This window comes from Cyanistes caeruleus, chromosome 12, assembly GCF_971803275.1.
Source record: "Cyanistes caeruleus chromosome 12, bCyaCae1.hap1.1, whole genome shotgun sequence".
In the NCBI taxonomy this organism is placed as follows: Eukaryota; Metazoa; Chordata; class Aves; order Passeriformes; family Paridae; genus Cyanistes; species Cyanistes caeruleus.
Genome location: NC_141712.1, coordinates 19,888,570 through 19,911,581, shown reverse-complemented (window position 1 = coordinate 19,911,581; position 23,012 = coordinate 19,888,570). Strand labels below are relative to the sequence as shown.

General features: G+C 55.7%; 1 protein-coding gene across 1 annotated transcript in view; it reads right to left on the bottom strand.

The window, feature by feature from the left end:
• JPH3 (junctophilin 3) overlaps positions 1-23,012 on the bottom strand; it is a 44,998-nt gene that overhangs the window by 3,716 nt on the left and 18,270 nt on the right. The window contains exons 3-4 of the mRNA XM_086847873.1: positions 10,366-10,490; positions 5,450-6,369 (exon numbers count right to left, since the gene is read on the bottom strand). Coding sequence (XP_086703999.1) covers positions 5,450-6,369; positions 10,366-10,490 — 1,045 coding nt within the window. The remainder of the gene's footprint in view (positions 1-5,449; positions 6,370-10,365; positions 10,491-23,012) is intronic.

Sequence of the window (23,012 nt, the reverse complement as noted above, 5' to 3'; positions counted from 1 at the left end):
TCTGCCATGGAAACCAGAGTGCAGGTTACCTAGGAATCCCTCTGGGATCTATTAAGAGTAATTACTAAGGACTTGGATCAGCAAAAAAAAAAAAAAAATTAAAAAAAAATATAGATATGCACCATTTTCCAGCCTCAGCACTGCAGAAAGGGCTGCAAACTTAGCAGCTCGGTGACATTTGTGCTGAATTGTCACATCATTGCCAGGAACAGGCTCTGTGAAATGGTTAAGGAGCATTTAGCAAAGGAAACATCAGGGAGTCTCTTGGCTTTCTCCAGCGGATTGCAGCAGCTCCCGCAGCTCCAGGAAGGGGCCCAGGAGATGCTAAAAGTGCTTGTGTGAGTGAAAGTGAGTTGGGTGGGGAGGAAAAACCTGCTGCTGGGGGGGGAAAAGGCTAAAAAACGGAGAGATTATCCTCTTAGAGATACTTTAGCCTCTTAAAGAACTGGTTTGTCACCCCTGGTTCAATCCTCACCTCCAGCTGCTGGGACTGAGCTCCCTGTGCTTGTTTGAAGCTTCAATTTTAAGATTTTTATTCTGAAGCCAGCAGTCAAAATTTGGTTCTAATGCAGTCAAAAGCTGGTGTTTGGGCCCAAATTTTCCAAGGTAAGAGATGGAATTGGGCTCAACCCCCATATCCAGATGACAGGAGCAGAGCCAAGAAGGTGCTCCCAGGTACATCAAAGGCCCTGGAGATGAAACAGCTTTGAAAAGGACCCTGTCGAGTTGAACATCCCATTTCTCTCTGAAGATTATTTACCTCAGGTTGTCTGAACACGAAAGAGATTAGAGAAGGAACAGTCTGTGATTATTATTTGTCTTAAGAAGAGACAACCCCTGCAGTGATGTTCAGCCCTGCCTCATTCCAGAGGTGTGATGGCAACAGGACTCCTCTTCCTCCTTATTCCCATGGAATGATGGTTCCTGTTTGTCTGGACACGCAGCTGCCACTGGGATTGGGGGTGAGTCTGGTTGGTTGAGATGAGAGGAGCAAGGAAAACCCCGGGATTGTTGTGCTGGGAGAACCTGGGGATGGCTCCCCATGGGGGAAAAAATAAATGGGAAAACCTGAAGCTGGAAGGGCACTGGGATAAATCCCAGGGTTTAATCCCAGGGATGTTAATGCCAAACAAGTCCCCAGGTCCCTTTCCCAGCAGCCTCATCCCAGAGCAGCCAAATGGGAACAGCTCCATGCACAGGGAAGCTTCACACCCCCAACAGGGGGTGCTTGGTTGGGACGGAGAAAACACCCAGGTTTTATTTTTATCTCACTTTACGACCTTTAGGGCTAGAGGTGCCAAACTTCCTTAAAAAAAGGGAAATGTAATGAATCCCTGGCAAGGGGAGCATCCAGGGCGGGGGGAGCTGCCGGAGCCGGGCTCCATCCCCCGTTCCCCGTTCCCCTGCCCGCATCCCCGGCTCGGGCAGCTCGGCACATCCCAGCTCCGCCTGCACATTGGCTGCCTGCTCCTCCTGCCCCTCCCCAGCCACAGGAACCTGCCGGATCCCTCTGGCAGATCCTCCCCTCTGCCGAGCGGGGATGGAGAGGCTGCGCTGCCGGACCGCGGGGAGCCGCCGGCTCCGGACATCCCCCGCCCGGGAGATGCTGTTCAAACCTCCGCTGCCGCTCTTCCCCCGGGAATTTGGGGGGAAATACGGGCTGGGGTTTGCCCTTTCCCAGGAAATTTGGCATTTCCTGACGTGGGAAATGTCAGAGCCATCCCCACGGTGCTCTCGGCGAGGCCAGGACGCGGCCCTGGAAGCATCCAGGGAGCTCCGGTGATCGCTAAATGAGGACAGGAGGATGAATCAGGCTGAGCCCCGGCCCTTCCCGCTGAGCTGCTCCGTGCCCAAAGCGCTTCTCCTCCCCGGCAGAAGCCGCAGATGTTCAGGAAAGGAGATCCATCCCCTCCTCTGCCTCCCCAGCCCTGCCATGGGGTTTGTGCCCGTGGATAAAAGGCTCGCTGGCGTTTTAGTGGGTTTCTTTCCTTTGCCAGCCTCTCAACAATTCCTTTTTTCCTTTCCCGTTTTAGTTCTCCTCAAAGGCTCCAGGAGCCTGTGAAGCATCCAGGCACAGGCTTTGTGCCTCGTGGGCCTTTAAGGCCGGGAAGGATGGTGACGTTCCTATAAATCCCTTAATCCCACAACACCGGCGCCGGTCCTGGCACGTTTGCTCCGGTTTTCCTCTTCCCCAACGCTGACAAATGCTGTGAGTTTGTCCTGTGGGTGCTGGGGTCAGTGCCCACAGAGGCACCGTGAGATCAGGAGGCCTTAAATGTCATTTTAAAGCATTTGTGTGGCTCAGTGACCCCGAAACCCCCAAATCCCCTGAGAGCCAACGCCAAGCGCTGCTGAATTTCATCGACGTTATTGAGCCGTGGCCTCAAGAAATGACCTTTATGAGAAGATTTTTCAATTCCTGATGTGCAGCCCCAACAAAGAAGTTCTGTGAGTTTCTTTTAAAGGACTGGGGAAAAGTGACAGAGGAGAACAAAGTTCCTACAGCTCCTCCTGTATGTCTGGCTCCTCTGTGGAGTCTGCATCCCTGCCTGTGCACACCTTGGAAAAGCTTGGATTCCGGGCCCGTGGCTCCCAGCTGGTTTTTCAGGCTGGAATCACGAGCAGTGATTTTTTTTTGGAGTGTGTTTTTGTAGGACCTGCACCCCCAGCCTGTTCCAGAGGTGTGCTGCCAGAGCCACCCCCCTGGGCCCATGGATGGCTTGTGCAGAGCTGGTTTAGGGCAGATTGTTTTTAAAACGAGCTAAGCTGTGAGGGTGACCTCGCTTCTGCTCAGGGATACCTCAGGCAGGGCAAAAATAACCGTGCTCAGCTCTGAGCATCCTTGCTGCTCGCTGGCAGCACCTTGCTGAGGTGGTGGCAGGTGGGAGCTGCCCTCTGAGCCCCTCCTTTTGAGGGAGCAGCTTCCAGGGAAACTGGATCCAGGGAAGAGGCAGTGGAGCACGGTGGGCTCTCACACACCTGCCCACAGCTGCCTTGCCCCGGAGCTCACGTCCTGCCAGCCCACAGGCAAGGAGGATTTCAGGCCAGTGTGGGAAATTGGGCTTTTGGAGGGATTGGGGAGCCTTGGTTTGCTGTGGGGGGATGTGGAGCTCGGGGGGGATGCAGGGGGGTTTTGCAGGATGGAGTGTGTGAATGTCCTCTGTGTGGAGATGGGGTCTGTGGGATAAATCCTTCCCCTCCTCTTCCTCAGGGATTCACCACACTCCCTGAAGTCTGAAATGGCAGCTGCAGGTGAGGTGATGGATTTGGGGAGGGGGTTGGAGCACAGATCCCTGCAGCTCCCATTCCTCCCCTACACCTTCCCCTGCTCCTGTCCAGCCACTGGAACAAACCCCTGCTAGCACCGAGCAATTCCTGCTAGAACAAATTGTTGCTGGCATTGTGGGTTATTTAAATCCACATATTATCTCTTCCTCTGTATTACATTAGCTTCCTCCCAAACCTTCGCCATCTGTTCCACCCTCGGTTATGAATGTGAGAAAACTGAACATGCTGCTCCACAGCTCCAGCGCTTCCAAAGTAGGATGTGCATCCTAATGGCTTTTCCAAGCACTGCTCCGTGCAGGCTGGGCCCTTCCTCGGTGCCCAGGGCTCGCTGGGAATGGTCAGGAATGTGTTGGTGGCTGTTGGATGTGGAGGGAGGTTTATTGTGACAGCTCCGAGGTGGGAGCACATCTGACGGGCTGGGTGGGGAGAGAGCCCAGGGCTGCTTGTGCCAGCGATCTCCCCAAAAGCACGTGGCTCTCAGCGAGGAGAAACAGTGCTTTCATCCCTCCTGTGGGCCCTGTGTCTCCCAGGCCGTGTTGTCAAAGGTGCTGGAACATCTGCGTGTCCCACAGCCTTCCCAGGGCTGGTGTCTGTGCAATTACTGCTGCTGCTCTTCCCCTCTGGGAGCCTGTCAGGCTCCTAATGCTGCCTGTCATGTCTCCAGTGCTTCCCAGGCAGGCAAGGACAGCCTGCAGGGCTCTGTTTCTCCAGGCCTGCAGGATGTGGAGCCCCCGTGCTCAGCTCGGTGCTGGCTGGGAGCTGCCAAGGCTGGGCTAGGGAGGCAGAGAGCTCCAGGGCTGCTGGGGGGGATTTATCAGCAGGGAAGCTGGGGCAGATCCATCCTTCCCACATCCCTGGCTGCTCTGGGGGGGATTTATACACAGCCCCAGCAGGGGAAGCTGGGGCAGATCCATCCTTCCCACATCCCTGGCTGCTCCCTCCTCTCCCTCCCCCTCGGCTCTGCTGGCAGGTGCTGGGGGAGCAGGGATGCTGCAGCCCTGGCAAATGTCACCACACCTCACACACACCTCAATGCCTCTCGCCCGAATTTTCAGCCTGACTGACAAATTCATTTCAGTTTCATGACCAGGCACCATCCTGTGCTCCCCTGACAGGGAGATTTAGCTCCTTTCTGCTGAAATGTCACCTCCTGAGCGTGACAGCTACTCCATTTCTCCGGGGTAGGTCTGGGGCATCCTCATGGGACACCTCCAGCCCTGCCCTGTGTTTGGCACTGACTCGACAAGGGGCAGTTTGGGGCAGTTTGGGGCAGTTTGTGGCAATTTGTGGCAATTTGTGGCAGTTTGGGGCAGTTTGGGGCAGTGGTGGCTTCCCCAGCGCTCCCAGCAGACCCCATCACCTCTCCTGTCAATACCAAACCAGTGGGCACAGCAAGTGAGGAAGCTTCTAATGGGAAATCCAAGAATCCTCAAAAAACAAGACTGCAAAAACCCCTAAAACCCACCCAGTTCAGCCTTCTGAGGAGGTTCACCATGTCCAGGTCCTCTCTGAGCTGGTGATGTCCAACCTCAGACCCCTCCTCCCCCAGCCCCCACAATTCATTAGCCCTCACCTCATTAGCGATGGTTAATGGCTCACCCTCCTTGACTTTAAACCCATTAATTCTGGTCGAGGAGAACAGATTATTCCCTTCCACTTTGCAGCAGCTTTTAAGATCGCTCTGTCTTCTCTCCTGGACAACCCCAGCCCTTCCCAGCAGCCACTTCATGCCCAAAGTGTCCTTTTCTCCCCCAAAATGAGGAGCCCAGGGTGGGATGTCTCACAAGGGGCTGTCCTGGACCAGCAGGAAGCTCTGTGGCCATAACCATAAGCCAAGGAAGCATCACCAAAGCCTTGCCTGTTCCTTCTCCCACCAAATTCCCAGCAATAATGGATTTTTATTGCTGGCCTGGGGGCTGGGCTGCAAAACTCCAGCTTGCTGCTCACATCCTCCAGGGAACATCCTGCTGCTCCCACCACGGTCTGCAGGGAACTCCCCACAGCAATGTCCAGCAGGATGGCAGGAGGGAGGAGAGGGGATTCAAGGCACAAACCGACGATAATTCACATTTTCCAAATTTCCCTCCCGTCCCGCTCCACTCAGCCCCAGGACAGCCCCAGGTTTCCCTGGCAGAATTCCACACACAATCCCTTCACTCACCGTACTGGATTTGAGCGCATCCCCACTGTCCTCTTCAGATTCTAGTGCAACAGGTAAAGATTTCTGTGGCGGGGAGAAGGTTAAGTCCCACCTCAGTAGCCGAGGTTCAGCTTTGTCCCCGAATCTCAGGTTTTCCAGTTTCTGCACCGTGGGCTCGGCAGAGGAAGCTGGCCTGAAATTCTCTTTGTTCTGGGACTTAGACCTCAGTCTCTGAACCCCAAAGCCCCGCTCTTCCCCGCGGTGCTCGTCAGCCACGCTCCTGCAGCCTCCCCCTTTGCTGTAGTGTCTTTTTTGGGTGTGAATCTCTTGCATATAAGAATCCATCCTCATGAGAGGCTTCATCTCCATCTCGTAATTGCTCATCTTCTCCTCGTCCAGCTCAAGCAGCTTGGAGCTCCCTGAGCTGTGGTTGTGGGACCTGTGGTGGGAAGTCCATGAAACCGTGGCTGGGGAATCTGTCCACCTCTCTCTCGGCTTGTGGTTGGAGGCCGAATGTTTGTGTCCCCCGCTCCGACCTCTGTAGTCTTCGGGGACGGCGGTGGAGCCCAGCTGCCCGCTGCGCATCGTCCCGCTCCTGGCAGCGCGGCTCCCGCCCCCCTTCTCTTCGCTCCAGCTGTTGGGGCGCAGGTAATCCCCGCCGCGCCCCTCCAGCAACATCTGGATCTCACCACCCCTCTCTTCATCCACCGAGACCTGCCTGGAGAAGTGGGCGCTCTTGTTCCTGCAGGAGGGGCCGAGGGGCGGCGTGGAGCAGGGGCTGGCAGGGAAGCTCTGCAGCGGGCTGTCGTCGGGGGTCAGGTCGGACGGGGTGGTCCCTTTGCGGTACAGCTCGGGGCTCTCTTGCTGCAGGGGTGTCCCGGTGGAGAGGACCTCGATGTCATCGCTCGAGTTCTGCCGCTTCGGCCGCTGGCATTCCAGCCCTTCGGGGGCAGCGGTGGGGAGGAGAGAAGGGAGACAGGAAGGCAGCAGGGTTATTTCTGGTTTCTGGATGCCCCACGGGGTTTTCACGGCACGGAACGGGGAGCAGAGGGCTGGGAGCAGCGGGGTGGGACTGGGGCAGCAGCCTCAGAGCTGCTGGCAGCGCTGGTGTGACACCAAACCTGCCCTGAGCCCTGGCCTGCAGAGCCACAGCCAGCACGGGAATGCTTTTCCAGCCCCAGAGATGTGGAGAAGCCTCCAGCGGTGCACAGCTGCTGGGAGGAGGTTTGATGGTTTTTTGGGAACCAGCAGACCATATTTCCTATCAGTTCCCGGTCTGGAAGCATGGGAAGGGAAATCTGTGATGTGGCTGGTGGCACACCCTTGTGCTCTGTGTTTGTGTGTGCTGGGTGCCACTGGGATCACCCTGGCTGTGCTGGGTGTCACTGGGATCACCCTGGGTGTCACTGGGATCACCCTGGCTGTGCTGGGATCACCCTGGATGTGCTGGGTGTCACTGGGATCACCCTGGATGTGCTGGGTGCCACTGGGATCACCCTGGGTGTCACTGGGATCACTCTGGCTGTGCTGGGATCACCCTGGGTGTGCTGGGTGTCACTGGGATCACCCTGGGTGTCACTGGGATCACCCTGGCTGTGCTGGGATCACCCTGGGTGTCACTGGGATCACCCTGGATGTGCTGGGTGTCACTGGGATCACCCTGGGTGTCACTGGGATCACCCTGGCTGTGCTGGGATCACCCTGGATGTGCTGGGTGTCACTGGGATCACCCTGGATGTGCTGGGTGCCACTGGGATCACCCTGGGTGTCACTGGGATCACTCTGGCTGTGCTGGGATCACCCTGGGTGTCACTGGGATCACTCTGGCTGTGCTGGGATCACCCCACACCAACAGCCCTCACCCCCCTCTTGGATAGGAACCACCTCAGTTTTCATCTGCCAGGTGCAGGAGTGAAACAGCCACATCTGGGCAGGTGTGCAAGAAAAACCCCACACACCTTCTATCCAAGAGCTTTCCTGCCCCACACAGCCCAGCAGGACATGGAGATTTCCCTGCTCAGCCCCCAGCACGGGACGGAAGGACAGGGCTCCCGTTCTCTCCCCATCCTCCTTATCCCACTGGAGGCTCCTCATTCCTCAGCTCAGAGACTTCCCAGGCAGTGGCACCCTGGGGAGGGGCACTTCAGGAGGGGCTGAATGTCTTCTGCTGCTGGAGGAACATGGAACAAAAGCCTCCAACGTGTTCATCACTGATGAAACACCAAACGATTCCAAGCGAGCTAATAGCGGTTAATTCTCCTTTTCCCCTCTCCACTCGTTCCCAGCTAAAGCCATGCTAAATTAGGTGAATAATTTGATAAATATATGAAGTGCCTAATGCCCCTGAAATGCATCTAATTGCGATTGCTATGGCGAGACAAGAAACGAGAAAAGGGAGAGCTCGATTTTCGTGTCATCGTTTAAACAGAAACGCTCGGGAGCGCCCGCTCGGGTCTCTCCTTCTGCTGAGGAATCTTCTCCCTGGAATCTTTCTGGGGAGCTGCTGGGATGTGCCTTCACCCCTGCCAGGCTTGGGGTACACACAGGGAATGCTGGAGTCCCCATCGGAGCACCGGCAGGGAGGGAAATCGTAACAAAGCTGCTTGGAAATCCACCCAAGCAATTGATGGGAAATGGTCTCCTAATGACTCGAGTTTTTGGGACAATACTCACAGAGTCCAGTCTTCATTTTATTCCCTGTTTGTATGTGGGAGACTGAATCTCCTGGGATTTATCCAGAGCCCCTGAGCAATCCTGGTATTGGTGGGAAGAGAAGGAGAAAGGTGGAGCTCACCCTTCTGTTTTCCTGCACAATATCTGTCTTTGGGATAAAAATCAAATTTTTTTGGGGCTGTTTTCCAGTCATTCCTGTCCCAGCCACCTTCCAAGATCCCAAATGGGGAGCTGAGGCACAGAGGGAATAAATGATTTCATGTGAGAAAGCTGGAAAGCTGCCTGTGGGAACAGGCTCACCCAAGGTCTGGCTTGTCCCTGCTTTTTGGGCTTTATCTTCCCCTGTTCAGGGATTTTTCTGGAGTTCCAGGGGTTTGCAAGCTTCCTGCCAGCTCCAAGGCCTCCAGAGCTGATCTCCAGCCCCACAGCCAGCCACAGGGCCCACAGAGGGGACAAGAAACCCCAGCGATGCTCCCCCACAGCCAGACCAGGGGAGATGTCACTGAATCCCCCTGATCCCAAATCTCCCCAGCCCTGCACCGATCTGCAGGTGGCTCTGCCTTTCCATGGGTTAATTCCCGGAGGGCTGGGGCTCTGGGAGGAGCAGGACTGGAGGTGCTGGGGGGATGCTGGGGCACAGCTGCCCCCCAGCCCTGGAGCCCGTGGGGATGGAGGCGTTTCCTTGCGCAGGAACTCCGCGGATGCACCGGGGCCGGCTTTCGGCACCCGAGGATGTGCAACAATTATCCAGAGCTAAAATTAGTCCTGGAGCACGTGATGTTCCTGGAAGAACGGTTGTGAGAGCGCGAAGGAGGATGCAGAGCACCAAATCTGGATTTCCAGCAGGATGGAGGCAGCTGAGCCCGGCCTCTGAGGCTTCAAAGCCAAACCTGTGCCGCCCTGAGGAGCCACATTTGGGATTTGGGGTTTGGGATTTGGGGTTTGGGATTTGGGGTTTGGGATTTGGGATTTGGGGTTTGGGATTTGGGAGTGGTGCCAAGCTCCGATCTCTGTCTCTGGGGTGCTGCTGTCACTGGGGGGACTCAGTTCTCCAGCACCACCCCAGCCATGGGCTGTGTGTGGATGTGATCCTGCTGTGTCCAGGAACTGGGATGAGCGACCACGAAAGGCACCTGGATGATGGGGATGGGAACCACGGGCCAGAGGGCGATGCAGGATACCAAACACAGATAATTTTGTTTTTCCCAGGTCAAAACCTTCATCTTCCAGGAGCTGCAGCTGCCCAGGGATGCCCAGGGCTGATGCTGGGGTGGGCACAGAGCCCTCTGTGGTGTTCCACAGCACCCACAAACCCCTCCGAGGGACCACCCAGCACCCCGGCACTCGCTGTGCCGGGTGGGTGGTACCCACACCCACCACCCTGCCAGGAACACATCCAGCACCAGCATCCCGTGGAAAGGGAGCACAGCCAGCAGCCAGGGGTGGGTGGCACTCAGCACCCACCGCAGCACGCCGTGGGTGGCACTGGGGACCTGCAGCGCCCTGCGAGGGAGCACAGCCAGCACCGGGTCCTCAACGGGGCTGCACCCACAGCTCTGAATGAGGGGAGAACATCCAGCACCCACAGTCCCAAAAAATGGTGACAAATCCAGCACCCACAGTCCTGAACAACGAGGGCACATCCAGCACCCAAAATTCTGAATGAGGGTGACAAATCCAGCACCCACAGTCTTATGGAAGAGTGACAAATCCAGCACCCAAAATTCTGAATAATGAGGGCACCCACGATCCTGTACAAGGGGGGCAGGAAGGGAGGGAGGGAGGGAGGGAGGGAGGGAGGGAGGGAGGGAGGGAGGGAGGGAGGGAGGGAGGGAGGGAGGGAGGGAGGGAGGAAACCACAAACAATTTGCACAGCTGAGGGAAGGGTCAGGTCCCACTGGGTCCAAACTTTCCAAAGAAATCAGGAACCGCACAAGCCATGGGTGAAAGGCCAGTGCTGACCTCTGGGACCACCTGTGTTTGTATCCAGAGCTCTTGCTGGGATCTTCTGTGCAACCACCAAGGGCTATGAACTAAAAAACTGGGGGAAAAGAGGGAATACCGGGAAAAAAGTGCTGAATAAGGTGGAATTGTTGGATACTGGCAGCCCTGTCCTGAATCCCCCAAAAGCCGGTGTTCCATGGAGCTTTCCCACTCCAGGAGCTCCGGTGGGGATCGGGAGCTGTGGGCACAGCCTCCAGGCTGGGGAGTTTTGGGGGGTTTGGGGTCTGTGCAGGGCTCCGAGGGGCGGCTCCTGGACTGACCGTTCTCCCTGTGCTGGAAGGAAGGCGAGAACTCTTTGGCAGTGATCCTGGCGATCCGCGCTTCCTCCTGAGCTTTCTGTGCCGCCGTCACGGCCGCCTCCGCCTTGGCCCTGGAGTGAGAGGTCCTGCAAGGCAACACCAGACACCAGGACCCCGTTAGGCAGCCACGGAAAACCCCAAATTTCCCCCACAGATTCCTCCAAATCCCTTTGGCTGTGAGGGAGGAGCTGCCAGCAGAGCATGGGGCTGGTGGGGAATGGGGGATTTTCCAACACCTTCATGAGCTGCTCCTCAGCCTGGAAATCACCCAGGAAATTCAGAACCAGGTGGAGGATTTGTTCCCTCAGCATCCCTCCATCCCATTTCCCACCCCATCCCAGCAGCCTCTCCATGCACATCTCCCACGAGCCCCCAGGCTTGAATTTAAAGCTGATTTTTGGGGTTTTTTTGTGTTTTTTTTTTTTATTTAACCAAACCCGTTTGCTCTGGGGATGAAAAAAAATAAAAAACCCACCAAAAAACCCGGAACATTTCCACGCCCACCCCCACGTTTTGCGTAAAATGCTGGATGTAAATAAATACTGGGAGCAGAGGTAGGAGCGGGGGGTTCGGCTCCGGTGCCGCCTCCACCATCCCTTCACACATTCTGATCAGGGCATTTCTTTCCCTCTGGATCAACAACTGTCCCCTGCACTCGCCCATGATTCCCCAAGGGCTTTTTTTGGATGGCATTTCATCCCATCACTCAGGATTTACAGCTTCTCTGAGAGCATCCTCCGGAGGTTGCTTTGCCCCTTTTTTCCCCCTTATCCGAGCTATCCAGGCACTTTCAAAAATTCCTGCTCCCACCCCGGTGCAGGCAGGGTTATAAATAACTCCACTGATTTCTTTTCCCTCCAAAATCAGGCCCTCCATCTCCTTTAATCATTTTTTTTTTTCTGCCTCTCTCTGAATTCCCTCTAATTTCTCGACATCTGCGTGGAGAGGGAGTGCCATTTTTGACAGGCTCCTAAAAATGGAAAACAGGGCCAGGAATGTGCCTGCTTTGGTTGGAAGCGTCGCCAGGGCTGGGGAACAGGGTGTGAGTGTGGCTGTGCTGTCACCTGGGTTCCGCTCCTGACGCTCCTCCAGCCTCTTTGCTCTAATAAATGCTTTATTCCCAGCCCTTGGATGCTTTGGAGTAGCCCTGGATGTGAATCCGAGCTGTTTTCCAGAGTTATTGGAGGTGCTGGAGGGGCTGTGGTGATCCTGAGGGTTCTCCCTGATTGATGCACCCAAAAATTTGGTTTCAATGGGATTTTACCTGCCTGGAGTGCAGCGCTCTCCCTGCTCAGTGGGGTCAGAGGAGGGGACAAAGGTGTCCCAGCCCTGCTCTGTTAGGGATGCCCCAAACTGCTGGGAGAGGAGGTGCAGACTGTTTTTCATGGAATCATGGAATGGTTTGGGTTGGAAATCCATTAAAATCCATCTCTTTCCAACCCCTGCCATGAGCAGCTTCCATTAGTCTGGGTTGGAATAACCTTGGGCACTTCCAGGGATCCAGGGGCAGCCACAGCTTCTCTGGGCACCTGTGCCAGAGCCTCCCCACCCTCACAGATCTTGGGAATTTCTTCCCAATATCCCATCTAAATCCACCCTTTTTCAGCTTAAAGCCATTCCCTCTCGTCCTGTCCCTCCATGCCCTGTCAAAGTCACTCTCCAGGTCTCTTTTCATCCTCATTTTTGACACCAGCACGTCCTGTGGGAAAGGCTGGGGCATCAAAGCTGTGGATGAAACCATCGGAGCCGCCAGGAGGTTAAAATTCACATTCTGCCTCTCTGAGCTCGTTAAACCTCTGCCATCTTCCAGGGCAGCTCCTCAGGGATGTGGATTTGAGGATCCTCCATCCATTTTTCCCCGTGCCGTGCCCTGGCCTGGGAGCTGCCCAGGGCTGGGCTGGTCCCTGCCTCACTGCAGCCTTTTCCCAGGTCCCTGCTGGCCCCAGCCGAGGATTAACAACGTCTGTGAGCGCCTGGCCCGCGCTCAGCAGCCAGGATTATGCTCTGCTCCCGACACTCCTCCCTGGAGAGGCGGCAGGAGGCTCTCATCCCTCTCTGCCTGCCAGGGAAGGAGGCTGGAGCAGCAGCCCGTGCTGTTCCAGGGGGCTGGGGCACACAGGGTGGTGGCACAGCTGGAGGAGCCCCCACGGAGCCCCCACCCCGGCCCAGGGTTCTGGGATCGCCTCAGATCTGCTCCTCTCTCAGCACTCAACACCCCCTTGATGGAACCATGGGATCCTTGAGGGAGGAGAAGAGCTCCAGGATCACCAAATCCAAGCTGTGCCCACTGTGTCCCCAGCCTGGAGCTCTGAGTGCCACACCCAGGAATTCCTGGGACACCTCCAGGAATGGGCACTGCAAACCTCCCTGGGCACTTCCAATTCCTGATCCCCCTTTCCATGGGGAAATTCCTGCTGTTGTCCAACCAAAATGGATTAAAATCACCATCCCTGGGGGATGGATGCATTTCCATCCCTGGAAAACTCACTCCCGAGACTTCTGGATCTGCTCAGGACGCCCAGGGTCAGCCCTGGAAGCGCAGGGAATTTCAAAAATGAAAACTTGGGGCTTTGGCTCAGAAAAGGTTAAAAATCAATCACATCAATGAAGCCACCTCTGATCCAAAACACACTCGGGGAGGGATGGAATGCACTGGATTCCCTGGAGCAGATGGAATGGCCTGGATTCCCCGGAGCAGATGGGATACACTGGATTCCCCGGAGCGCACGGAACGCCGCCGATTAATTGTTTGTAAAGCTCCCTGAGACGCTGGGAGGAGTGAAAAGCAGAATTATGGAGATCCATACGTTGCATAATAAAATCCATAAGTATTCCCAAATAAATGCCAGTAATCCAGTTAGTGCTCGCATGACTTTGTCACATCCTAAATTTACCAGCTGTCTCCTTTCTCCACGCCTGCTGCTCGTGGCGTGCGCTAAATCTTAATTCCCATTTAATTGCCTGGAGTTTATTTCCCTGGAAAAGTGGGGTTTTTTTCCTCCCTGACACATGGACAGGGCCTGATCTCATCGCTCTGCTCCTCCTTCCCTAAGTGCCGCCGTAAATCTTTTCCTGGGATGGAGAGGCCAAACTGGAGACCACGGTGAAAATAAGGCTGGGGCCTTCCCGATAAAACAGAATTATGGGGTGGTTTGGGCTGGAAGGGACCTTAAAGATCATCCTGTTCCTGTGGGCTCATGATGGGATGGAGGGAAGAGTGATGCAAGAGGAGCTGTTTAATTCCTCCCACCTCTGAGCATCCCCAGCCTCCTCCTCCGGCTGGGATGGATCCAGGAACCCGGGCCTGGCCCGCGGCAGGGGTGGAATGGGATGGGCTTTAAGGTCCTTCCAACTGAACAATTCCACGATTCCAGGATTTTAGTGCACTTCCCTATCCAAGCTGAGCTGGGGGAGGGCGTTCAGGCAAAGACTGGGATTGGGAAGAGCCAGAGGGGGGAAAGCCGGGATGGTTTGTGGCTCCTGAGCCCCCGTTTTGGGTCTCAGGGCAGAGAGTCCCTGCTGGGGCCAGGAATATTTTATTTATTAATTTTTTGCCAAGCTGACTCACTCTTCTCGGAGGATGAGCGGGCAAGTGGTCAAACTGGCAAGGGGAGCTGGCAGAAGGCAGGGAAAAATCCCAACCAACCAAATTCCCGGGAATCTTTGCAGATCTCCTGTGATTTGGCCGGAGCTGACAGGGGAAGGGATAATACCTGGGCCTGCTTCCTAATGCCAAGTTTATCAGCTCCAGCTAATCTATAAGAAGCTGGAATCAACTGATTTTGCAAGGAAGAACTTGGCTTTTTAGGAATTTCAACAGTGACTCCGGGCTGGATTGGAGTGGGAAAGGAGTGGATCCAAGGGTTCTGCTGCAAACCCAGTGCTGGGGGCTGGCTTAGCCAAAAAGGGGTGAACTCCCAGCAAAATCCTCAGGGATTCAGGAAGGAAGGAAGCAAAATTCAGACCAGGTGAGGCTTGAGAGGTGTTTTGGTTCCAGGAATGTTTTGGCAGGAGAACAAGTGGGACAAAGAGCTTTAAAATTAGGCTGGAAATTAGAGCAAGTTTATGGAAGGCCAGAAAGGTTTCTGAGCTGTAAATGTGACACCTGGAATTGCCAGGATGGCACCTGGAGCCACAAGAAACCTGGATCACTGGTGAGTCCTTCTCCATCCATTTGAATCCCTCCAGGAGAGGGATTTGCCACCCTTATTCCTGTTTTTCCAGCATTTTTGTACAGAAAGTACATTCCAATAAAAACCAAGCAGCAGACACTGAGCAAAGGGGTCAAAGGGAGAAATCCACATTACTGGGAATATTATAAAGCATCCTATTGGTAAGATTTCTGGGAAAGAAGGTCTGTTTCCTGAAATTCACATGGCAGCTCTGGCTGTTCTTTTCCAAGCAAACTTCTCGTTTCCCTGAACCCAAAACCTGGCTGAGGGAAGTATGAAATTCCTGTTTTATTGTTGGGATCCCATGCAGGGATGCTCAGCTCTCCTCCATCCCACACCCAGAGCTCTCCCATTATCCAGTCTCCAAAAGAAGGTTCACCATGTGGACCCTTTTTTCCATGGAAAACCTGGAAATTGGCATTTTTCCCGCAGGTTTCACTGGGGATGGTGAGGATGGGGTTAAGCTGGCAGTGAGCTCATCCCTAATGAACAGCCTCAGGTTTTCCTAAGGGGCCAGATTGGCTCCATCTGATCCACTTTGTCTCCAGGTCAATACTTCATCAGGCAGCTTTGGGGCTGGTTTATTTTCCTCTTTAAATGCATCTTTCTCTTCTTATAGAAGGGAAGGTTTTCTCTCCCTCCATTACAGAGCTTCATGTATTTTTCAAATGGCAAAATTCAATTAAAACACACGCCAGCTGCAAGGAAATACTTCAGGAAAAATTCAGAGAGAGCATTTGCAGGGTGTTCGAGGCTCCATCATCCAAACCCCGGGGTCAGGAAAGCCTTGGGATGCACCTTGTCCTGGGAAGGGATGGCTGGATGAAGGAGAAAAAGGAGATTTCTCAGTGCATCCTCCCCATGTGGAAAACGCAGGCTGGCATGAGGCTGGGAAGGGATGGCTGGATGAGGCGAGGAAAAGGAGATTTCCAGTCCATCCTCCCCGGCGGGAATGCCCGGGCTGTGCGGGCTCCACGGGGTTGTTTTCCAGTCCCTCTGGAGCAGGATGCAGCCCTGGCTGCCCCCACCCAGGGGTGATGCCGCTCACCGAGCCCGGAGCCCTGGCAGGGGGGAGGATGTGGGATCGCTCCGGGAGAGGCGATCCCAGCTCCCAAATCCCTGCCAGAGCTGGGATCCATCGCTGCAACAACCCCGGGAGGCTCTGCCTGCTCCGGGCGGCCGGGAGGGGAGGCTTGGCTGGGCTTGGCTCTCTCCTAGATGGGACAAATTGGGACTGAATTATTAATAACCACTGCAGACTGTCTGGTTTCCACCTCTGCGGGAGCCTCTCTGATTTAGGGCACAGCTGCAGTGCCCATCCTGCATCCCTTTCCCATTCCAGGGGCTTGGCATCCCGCATCCAGCCCTCTCCAGAGGCTCGGGATGAGCGCAGCCCGGAGCCAGGCTCCGTCTAGACACGGCCCCGAGGGAACGGGGGGATGGCAGCAATTAACAACCTGGTTGTTATTTTCCCTATCTGGCGTTTATTGCCCCGATAAAACCCTCTCCTAATTCCAGCCTGGCTCTTCCCACACCTCTCCCGGCTTCCCAGTTATTGCACCAGGCTCGCCGTGAGTGATTTGTGCAGGCAGCGGTCCTCAGGGGGTGGAATATTAGACACACCAATTAGCTGTCTGTGGAGAAATTCCCATTTACCTGCTCAGCGCAGGCATTTTTCCCAGCCCTCTCCCTCCCTCTGCTTTCCCCTCTGTTTCCCCCCTCTCCCCACCATGGCTGGAATTCTTAATTAAAGGGAAGAAAAGCAGTTTAATGTGACCTCTGACATGACGTAATGCAGCCCCGAACGTCTGCTCGGGCTCTTTGCAGCCAGACACGGAGCAGGTGCTGTGCATAGCAAAGAGAGAGCCAGGCGTGCCAGCTCCAGATGGAGATTTTGGGATGGGAGCACGGATGGATCACCCCTGCCTGGGCTCTGAGCAGGAGCAGGAAAGCTCCCACCAGCGGGAGGGAAGGTTGGGATGGCACGGGACGGATGGGATGGTGATGGCACGCTCCGAAAATATGGCTCTGGAAATCTCATTTCGAGAGAATTAAGGAAAAATAAATACTCAAACACTTTAATCCTAGGGAAAAAAACCCAAAAATGTCCCCACAATGTGTTTGTCGCTGCCCAAGAAAGCAAATTACAGGGAAGTGTGGAAAATGTTGTGGTCACAAGGCCAAATCCAAGTTTCCCTGTAGTTTTACAGCAGGAATTGTCACATTAAAGGAGGGAAATCATTCCCAAGGAGAGCCCCTGGACAGCTGGGACATGGAATGCTCGAGGTCTCCCAAATTCATGGGGATGGGGATGGAGCCAGTTCCCATTTAGCTCATTGCTCCAGGCACCTGTGCCAGAGCCTTCCCTACCTTTATATTTTTGGACTTACAAATGGGGAGCGAATTCACCGAGGAATCTTTTGCCGTTTTACACTGAAATTCCATTTTCTAATCCAAGTAAAGGGAAAAAAAACTTATCCCAGGCTGTGTCCTTGTGTCCCGTGCCTTGCCTCGGAGTGGCCAAAAGGAGTTTTGCTGGAGAACTGAATTCACAGTTTGGAAAGGTGCAAATTCTCAGTGACTCAGGGGGCCACATTCCCAAAATTCTGGGAGAAACAGCTCAAACCACATCCCTGAGCTGGCTCATTTCCAGGGGAGAAAGATGAGAGCATCAAATGCCAGGATCATTCCCAGATCACCTTATTCCCACCATCCCCAAAAGGATTTCTTTATTTTATCCCTGTTTATGCTTAACAAAAAATGCCAAGGAAATCCAACTCCATGGACTTTAAAAGGCTGGGCCAGGTGGAGCTGGTAGCCAGAGGCACCAGGATGCTCCCAGCATCTCCCTGGCCAAGGAATAAGCAGGGCCAGGCAGATTCCTGCATTTCCCTCCCTTCTTTTTGACTTTGTGCCCCCCAGCAAGGACAGAGCTGATGGGCTTTGCAGGGAGATGATGCCCTGGGTGTTATTTACAGCTGTCCTGAAAATCAACATCTGGAGAGGGAGCCTCATCCCTGGCCATCTGTCACTTGGAATGGAGCTCTGTGGAGGCAGGTGAGTGAAAACACCGGGATTTGCCTTGGGATGGGGTGGCTTTGAGGCCACTGTCCCCCCTGAGGTTTGGTCTCTCTCCAGAGAAGTCCCTTTGGTCTCAAAATGGGCAGTGCTGGGACAGGGAGTCACTCCCAGGAGGCAGCCAAGCTCCAAGAAATCCCATCTCCCCAATCAGACATGGAGGAAAGAGCAAAGTCCAGCTCCAGGGATGGGTATTCCTCTTTTCCTATAAACAGGAGAGAATTGCAGAGCTGCTCTGAGCATCGTTGCCTTCTGGGAAAGGCTGCAAAAGCTGTGGGAAGCCACTCGGAGCAGGATTTGGGAAGAGCTCACTCAGGGAAGGGAAAGGAGTGAGAAGGGGGGATGTTCCTGATCTCCAGCTGGGGTGCTTTGGATAGGGCAGAATTCCATGATTTTGCTGGATAATTGTCATGTTCATCCTGGGAAATGCAAACAAAGGGAATGGGAAAGGCTGAATCCCGCTCTCCATCCCCTGCCTGCCCTCCCATCCCAAACATTCCCCTAACCCTGGGCAGAACCAGCAGATTCCAAACCCTTCCAGGCAGCCCTGGTGGGTTCAGGCAGGAGGGAGAGGGGCTGGAGGTGCCTCCAGGGTTCTGTCACCCCTTTGTGGGACAAGTGGTGGCCCGAGACCCAATTACTGTGGGGAGAAAATAATAAATCCTCTCCTGCCTGCCTCAAACTTCAGAGCCCACCCAGGATGAGCCCCTTCCCTCATCCCAGCTGCCTGCATGGGTTTTTGAGCCCCAAAATCAGCTTCACCCCCAAAAAATCCCAATTTTTCCTGAGGTTTCTCAAGCTGTCCCCAAGCTGCTGGGTCCCTGCTCAGCCCCACTGTGCTCTGCTCATCCCAGCATCCCATGGGATGCCCTGGATGGGATCTGCCCCTGGGGTCCCTGCCTGGTCCCCAAACCCTGGCGTGCCCCAGGCCAGCGTACAGCTCTGGCTTTGCAGGTCTGAGCTGCCTCCGAGGCAAAGCCCGTGAAAAATTCCACTTCAGCAGCCAACAGCACAACAGGGGAAGGGACTGGGAGCCCAGCCCTGCCAGGAGAGAATCTGGGCTTTTCATTATTTCTGCTTCAGCTCCGTGCTGGGGGATGAGACAGGGACACAGCCGGGAACGGGGAGAGGCTCGGCCTCAGCTCTGGAAAGGGATGGAAAGGGCTCCATCTCTGCCTCTCATCCCTGCCACCGCTGCCCTGGAGGGATCATCCCCAGCACTGAAAGCTTGGGAAGACCTTCCACAGCTCCTGGGAGGTCCCCAGGTATCTCCTGATGTTGGCTGGGGACCAGCTGCCCTCCTGCCAGTGGGGATAGCTGCTGTGTCCAGCTTGGAGCCCATGGACCTGTTGCTTTTCCATAAGGGAATGTGATCCTCTCGGGGGGCAGCGTCATGGAGCCACCATGGGACACCTGGTGGCAGGGTGTCCACTGGCCCAGCCTGAGGCCACACTGGGAAATCCAAACAGCCCCCAAATACCACCCCATGACCCCAGAGTGTGACACACAGGGACGGGATGGGGAGGATTTGGGATGTGGAGGCAGTGAGGGAACGAGCTTCTGCAAAGGGAAGGTGCCCACCACGGAAAAAGGGGGTCGGAGATGGGATAAAATCCAAAAGTAGGTCCCACCGGATGCTGGGTGAGCACCAGACATGGCCATTGTGGGATTTTAGGGTGCTCAGCACCCTGAAGAATTGGGACTTTCTTAGTCACAACTTTAAAGGGATAATCGGTCGGATCCGTGGGTTAAATCCCCCTGGGATTTTCAGGGGGGAAATTTGCTTAGCAGGGTCTACGGGCAAATCCTTTAATTTCCTGGATTAGGAAGTCAGGACAGCTTGCCATTTGTGCTGTGGGGAGGAGGTGACAGAAACCTCATTGCTTGGGGCTTTTCAAACCAACTGCAAGAGCATGGAGAGCCTGGAATACCCCAGCACATTCCCTGTGCTCTCCCCAGCACCCCAAACTCGGGGGGAAGGAAAACCAGCAAGGAAAATACTCAATAATTTGGCTCAGTTCTGTGTTTTCCTCTTGGTTGTGCTCCTGGTATTAATTTTGCCTCTCCCTGGGGAGGAAAGGTTTTGGGGAGGGACAAGGATGGGGTGTTGGGTGTGCTGCTGAAGGGAAGAGGGTGGGAGCAACCAGGAAACCCAAAAATGGGAGTTGGGAGAAGGAAAAAAAGTATGGAGACCTCTCTCAAGAGCTGGGAAAGCAGCAGAGAGCGTCCAACCCTTCCCCTTGGCTCTTCTCCACCCTCAAACTTTGGGATGCAGCATCCCTGGGACACAGCTGGGGGGTTTGGGGAGGTGGGGCAGGGCAGGAGGGGCTGCCAGCATCCCCCCTCCCTGCCCTGGGTCCCGGCTGTGGGACTGGGTATCCCAGCGGGATATCCCTGCACCTCTGGCAGGGTGAGGATGAGGATGGAGAGGGTGGTGCCAGGAGAGGGATGTCTCCTTCTCTGCCCAAATTCCCTGGGACAAGCAGCGAGGCAGTTTCTGCTCGTAGAGCAGGAAAAGCAGGAGGAAGGAAAAGCAGGGGCTGGGTTTGCGGTGTTGTGTTTGTTGTATTTTGCTTTTCCCCCGCGTGTGATGAAGCAACAGCAAGAAGCTTCATCACTTTGTGCTGGGCAGGCAGGAGGTTCCTGGGGGATCGACCGGGGCTCCGGGGGCTAGAATGGTCCCGCTCCCCTCCTGGGAAGCGCTGGATTAAAATCCAGGCGGATGATCCGCACTGCGGTGGGCTGCGGTGCGGTGCCGGGGGGAGGAGGAGGAGGAGGAGGAAGATGAGCAGGCAGCTTCCCCTTTCCCCCGCGCTGCCCAGCGCTCCGGGACAGCCCCTTCCCATGGCAGCGGTGCCTGCCAGCAGTGAATCCCCTCCCGTCCTCCCCTCCTGGCTGCCAATGCCACCCCTCCTGTCCCTTCTGCTGTCCCCGCACAGGTGAGCGCAGCTGGCACCGCGCTCCGGCCCCGCCGCCCCATCCCGGCTCTGCCCCCCTGTTTCCTCCAAATCCCCTTTTCCCAAATCCATCCCTTCCAGCCGCGCTTTGCCCGACACCACACAAAGCACTCGGATTTGGGGGATCTCTCCTGGCGAGCAGGGCAGAGCCAGAAGGGACAAGGGAGAATCCGAGGGGCTGGGAATCTCTGCTCCGTTCCAGCACAGCCCAGCAAAGCTGGGAATGGGGTTGGGAATGTTTGGCACACGGGATGTTTTGGCTCGTATTTAGCTCACTGGAGAGGGAAGGGAGTGGGAATGGCCAGGGTGGGATCAGCGGTGATGCGTGAGGGATGGGAGGGCAATGAAAACCAAAACCCCACTGAGCTGCTCTGCCAGAAGAGACAAATGACCCTGCTGAGGTTTTCCCAGCTGGATCACCTCGCCAAGCTTCATTCCTACAGAAGGCACTTCATTGTCCAGCCTGGCCTGGACGCAGCCCGTGCTGGGGTGGCTGCTGGGGACACACCGAGCCCTGAGCAAGCCTGGAGGCCGCTCCTGACTTCTGACACGGCCACAAAAGGGCTTAAGGCTGCAAATCCTGTCTGAGCAGGAAGTTATTAAATTGGGATGGCAGGAGCACGTAAACAGCCACGGTGCCCACATCACATCGCGCAGGACGTGGGGAGGGGGGCTGGAACACTCCGGGATGGCTGAGCCTGGAGGGGCTGGACTGGAGTGGGAATGTGCCTGCCCCGAGTCTGATGTGTCCTTGTCATCCTGGCTGGCAGGACACACCACCGGCAGGAATGACAGCCCACCCTGACTGTGTCCCCTGACCCCCGTCAGCACGGGCAGGAGCTGGGAGGGAGGTGGCAGGGAAGGAGGGAATGCTCAGTTCCATCAGCAGCAGAGCCTGGTGGAATCTGCCAGCCCAGGCTTTGCTCCTCTTGGATTGGGAAGCAAGGAAAAGGCACTGTGAAGAGAATCACCTCCTGCCCCTGCTGCTCTCAGCCTTTGAGTCCGTCCGTCCGTCCATCCATCCCTCCATCCCCTCTGTGTATCCCTCCCTGACTCTCAAGGAAAGCATGGAGGGACTGGGAAGGGATGGAGGGAGCACATTCACCCCACACGAGACCTGCTGGGCTCCAGGTGGTGCCCTCAGTGGCCCCGTCAGGCGACTCCTGCAATTCCCGAGCTCCAGCTGGCTGGCAGGGCCTCAGCAGGGAACAGCAGCACTTCTCCAAACAGAGGAATCCCCCCTGCACTCAAAGCTGCCCAGAGAGGGGCTGGTGGGACACCCTGCCCCAGCCCCATCCCTGCAGCCAGCTCAGCTCTGCCCCGTCTGGCTTTGTTTGTCCCTGCTGTCCTGACCCAAGGCAGGGGACACAAAACCCTTTTGGGGGCCTTAACCCCCACCCCTCCACCCCTCCTCCCTCTCCATCCGCAGCAGGAGCCCCTGGGGCAGCAGGAGCGGGATGAGGCTCAGCAGCCAGCCCCCCCAGGCACCCAAAAAGCGGCAGCAACCCGAAATCAAAGGCAGCCCAGACAATGGCAGAGCTGCAGGCTGAGGCCTGGCAGAGCATTAAGCAGCAGCATTACCGGGGCCGGGGAGCGCCGGTGGGGACATTACCGCCGCTCGCAGAGCACGGCTCCGCTTTTCTCTGGGCTTTGCCCGGCCTGCCTTTCCATTTTTCTCAAGAAAATACCTGTTTGGCTCTAAGAACCTCCTGCACTTTGCTGCTCAGCTCTCGGGGGCTTTTCCTGCCTGCCTGCTCCCTGCCCCACGTCAGCCGCTGCCTCACCCTCGCTGCGGCCTCCTGAGGGAGCATCCAGGCCTAGCCCAAACATCCCCCTTCTCCCCTCCTCGCTGCCAGCTTGCCTTTATTTGCTTCCTTTTCCTATTTCCCTCCAGTTTCCCTGCCTGAAGTTGAGTGACACGGTGCTAATTTGCGGCCCAGCTCCTCCTGAGACCGTGGAGCTTTAATTATATTTTTCTCCTGGTTGGTGCAAGGCTCAGCTATAATTATGCCAGGAGGAGCATTACTTAGGACTGACCTGGGAGCAGCATTCCCTCTGGGAGCCGGGGCACTGGCTGCTCCCAGGAATTCTGATTTAAGGTGCTGCACAGCAGATCCCCGGTGCAGCTTGTGCTGGAGAGGAGAGAAGTGTTTGCCATGTGCCACCCACCCCTGGCGCTTATCCCTGCCACCAGTGATGGTCCCTGCTCCCATAACCAGCCCAGCCACTGATTACAAATCCTTGAACTGTGCAAGCAGAAGGAAAGCCTGGAGAGATGTGGGGTCCTTCTGCTTTGCTTTACACCTGCCACCATCCATCCTGGAGAGCTGGAGTCAGCCCTGATCTCCCCTGACTCTCCCTGTGTGTCCATCCTTCACAGCAGGCTGCTGTGCCAAAAACC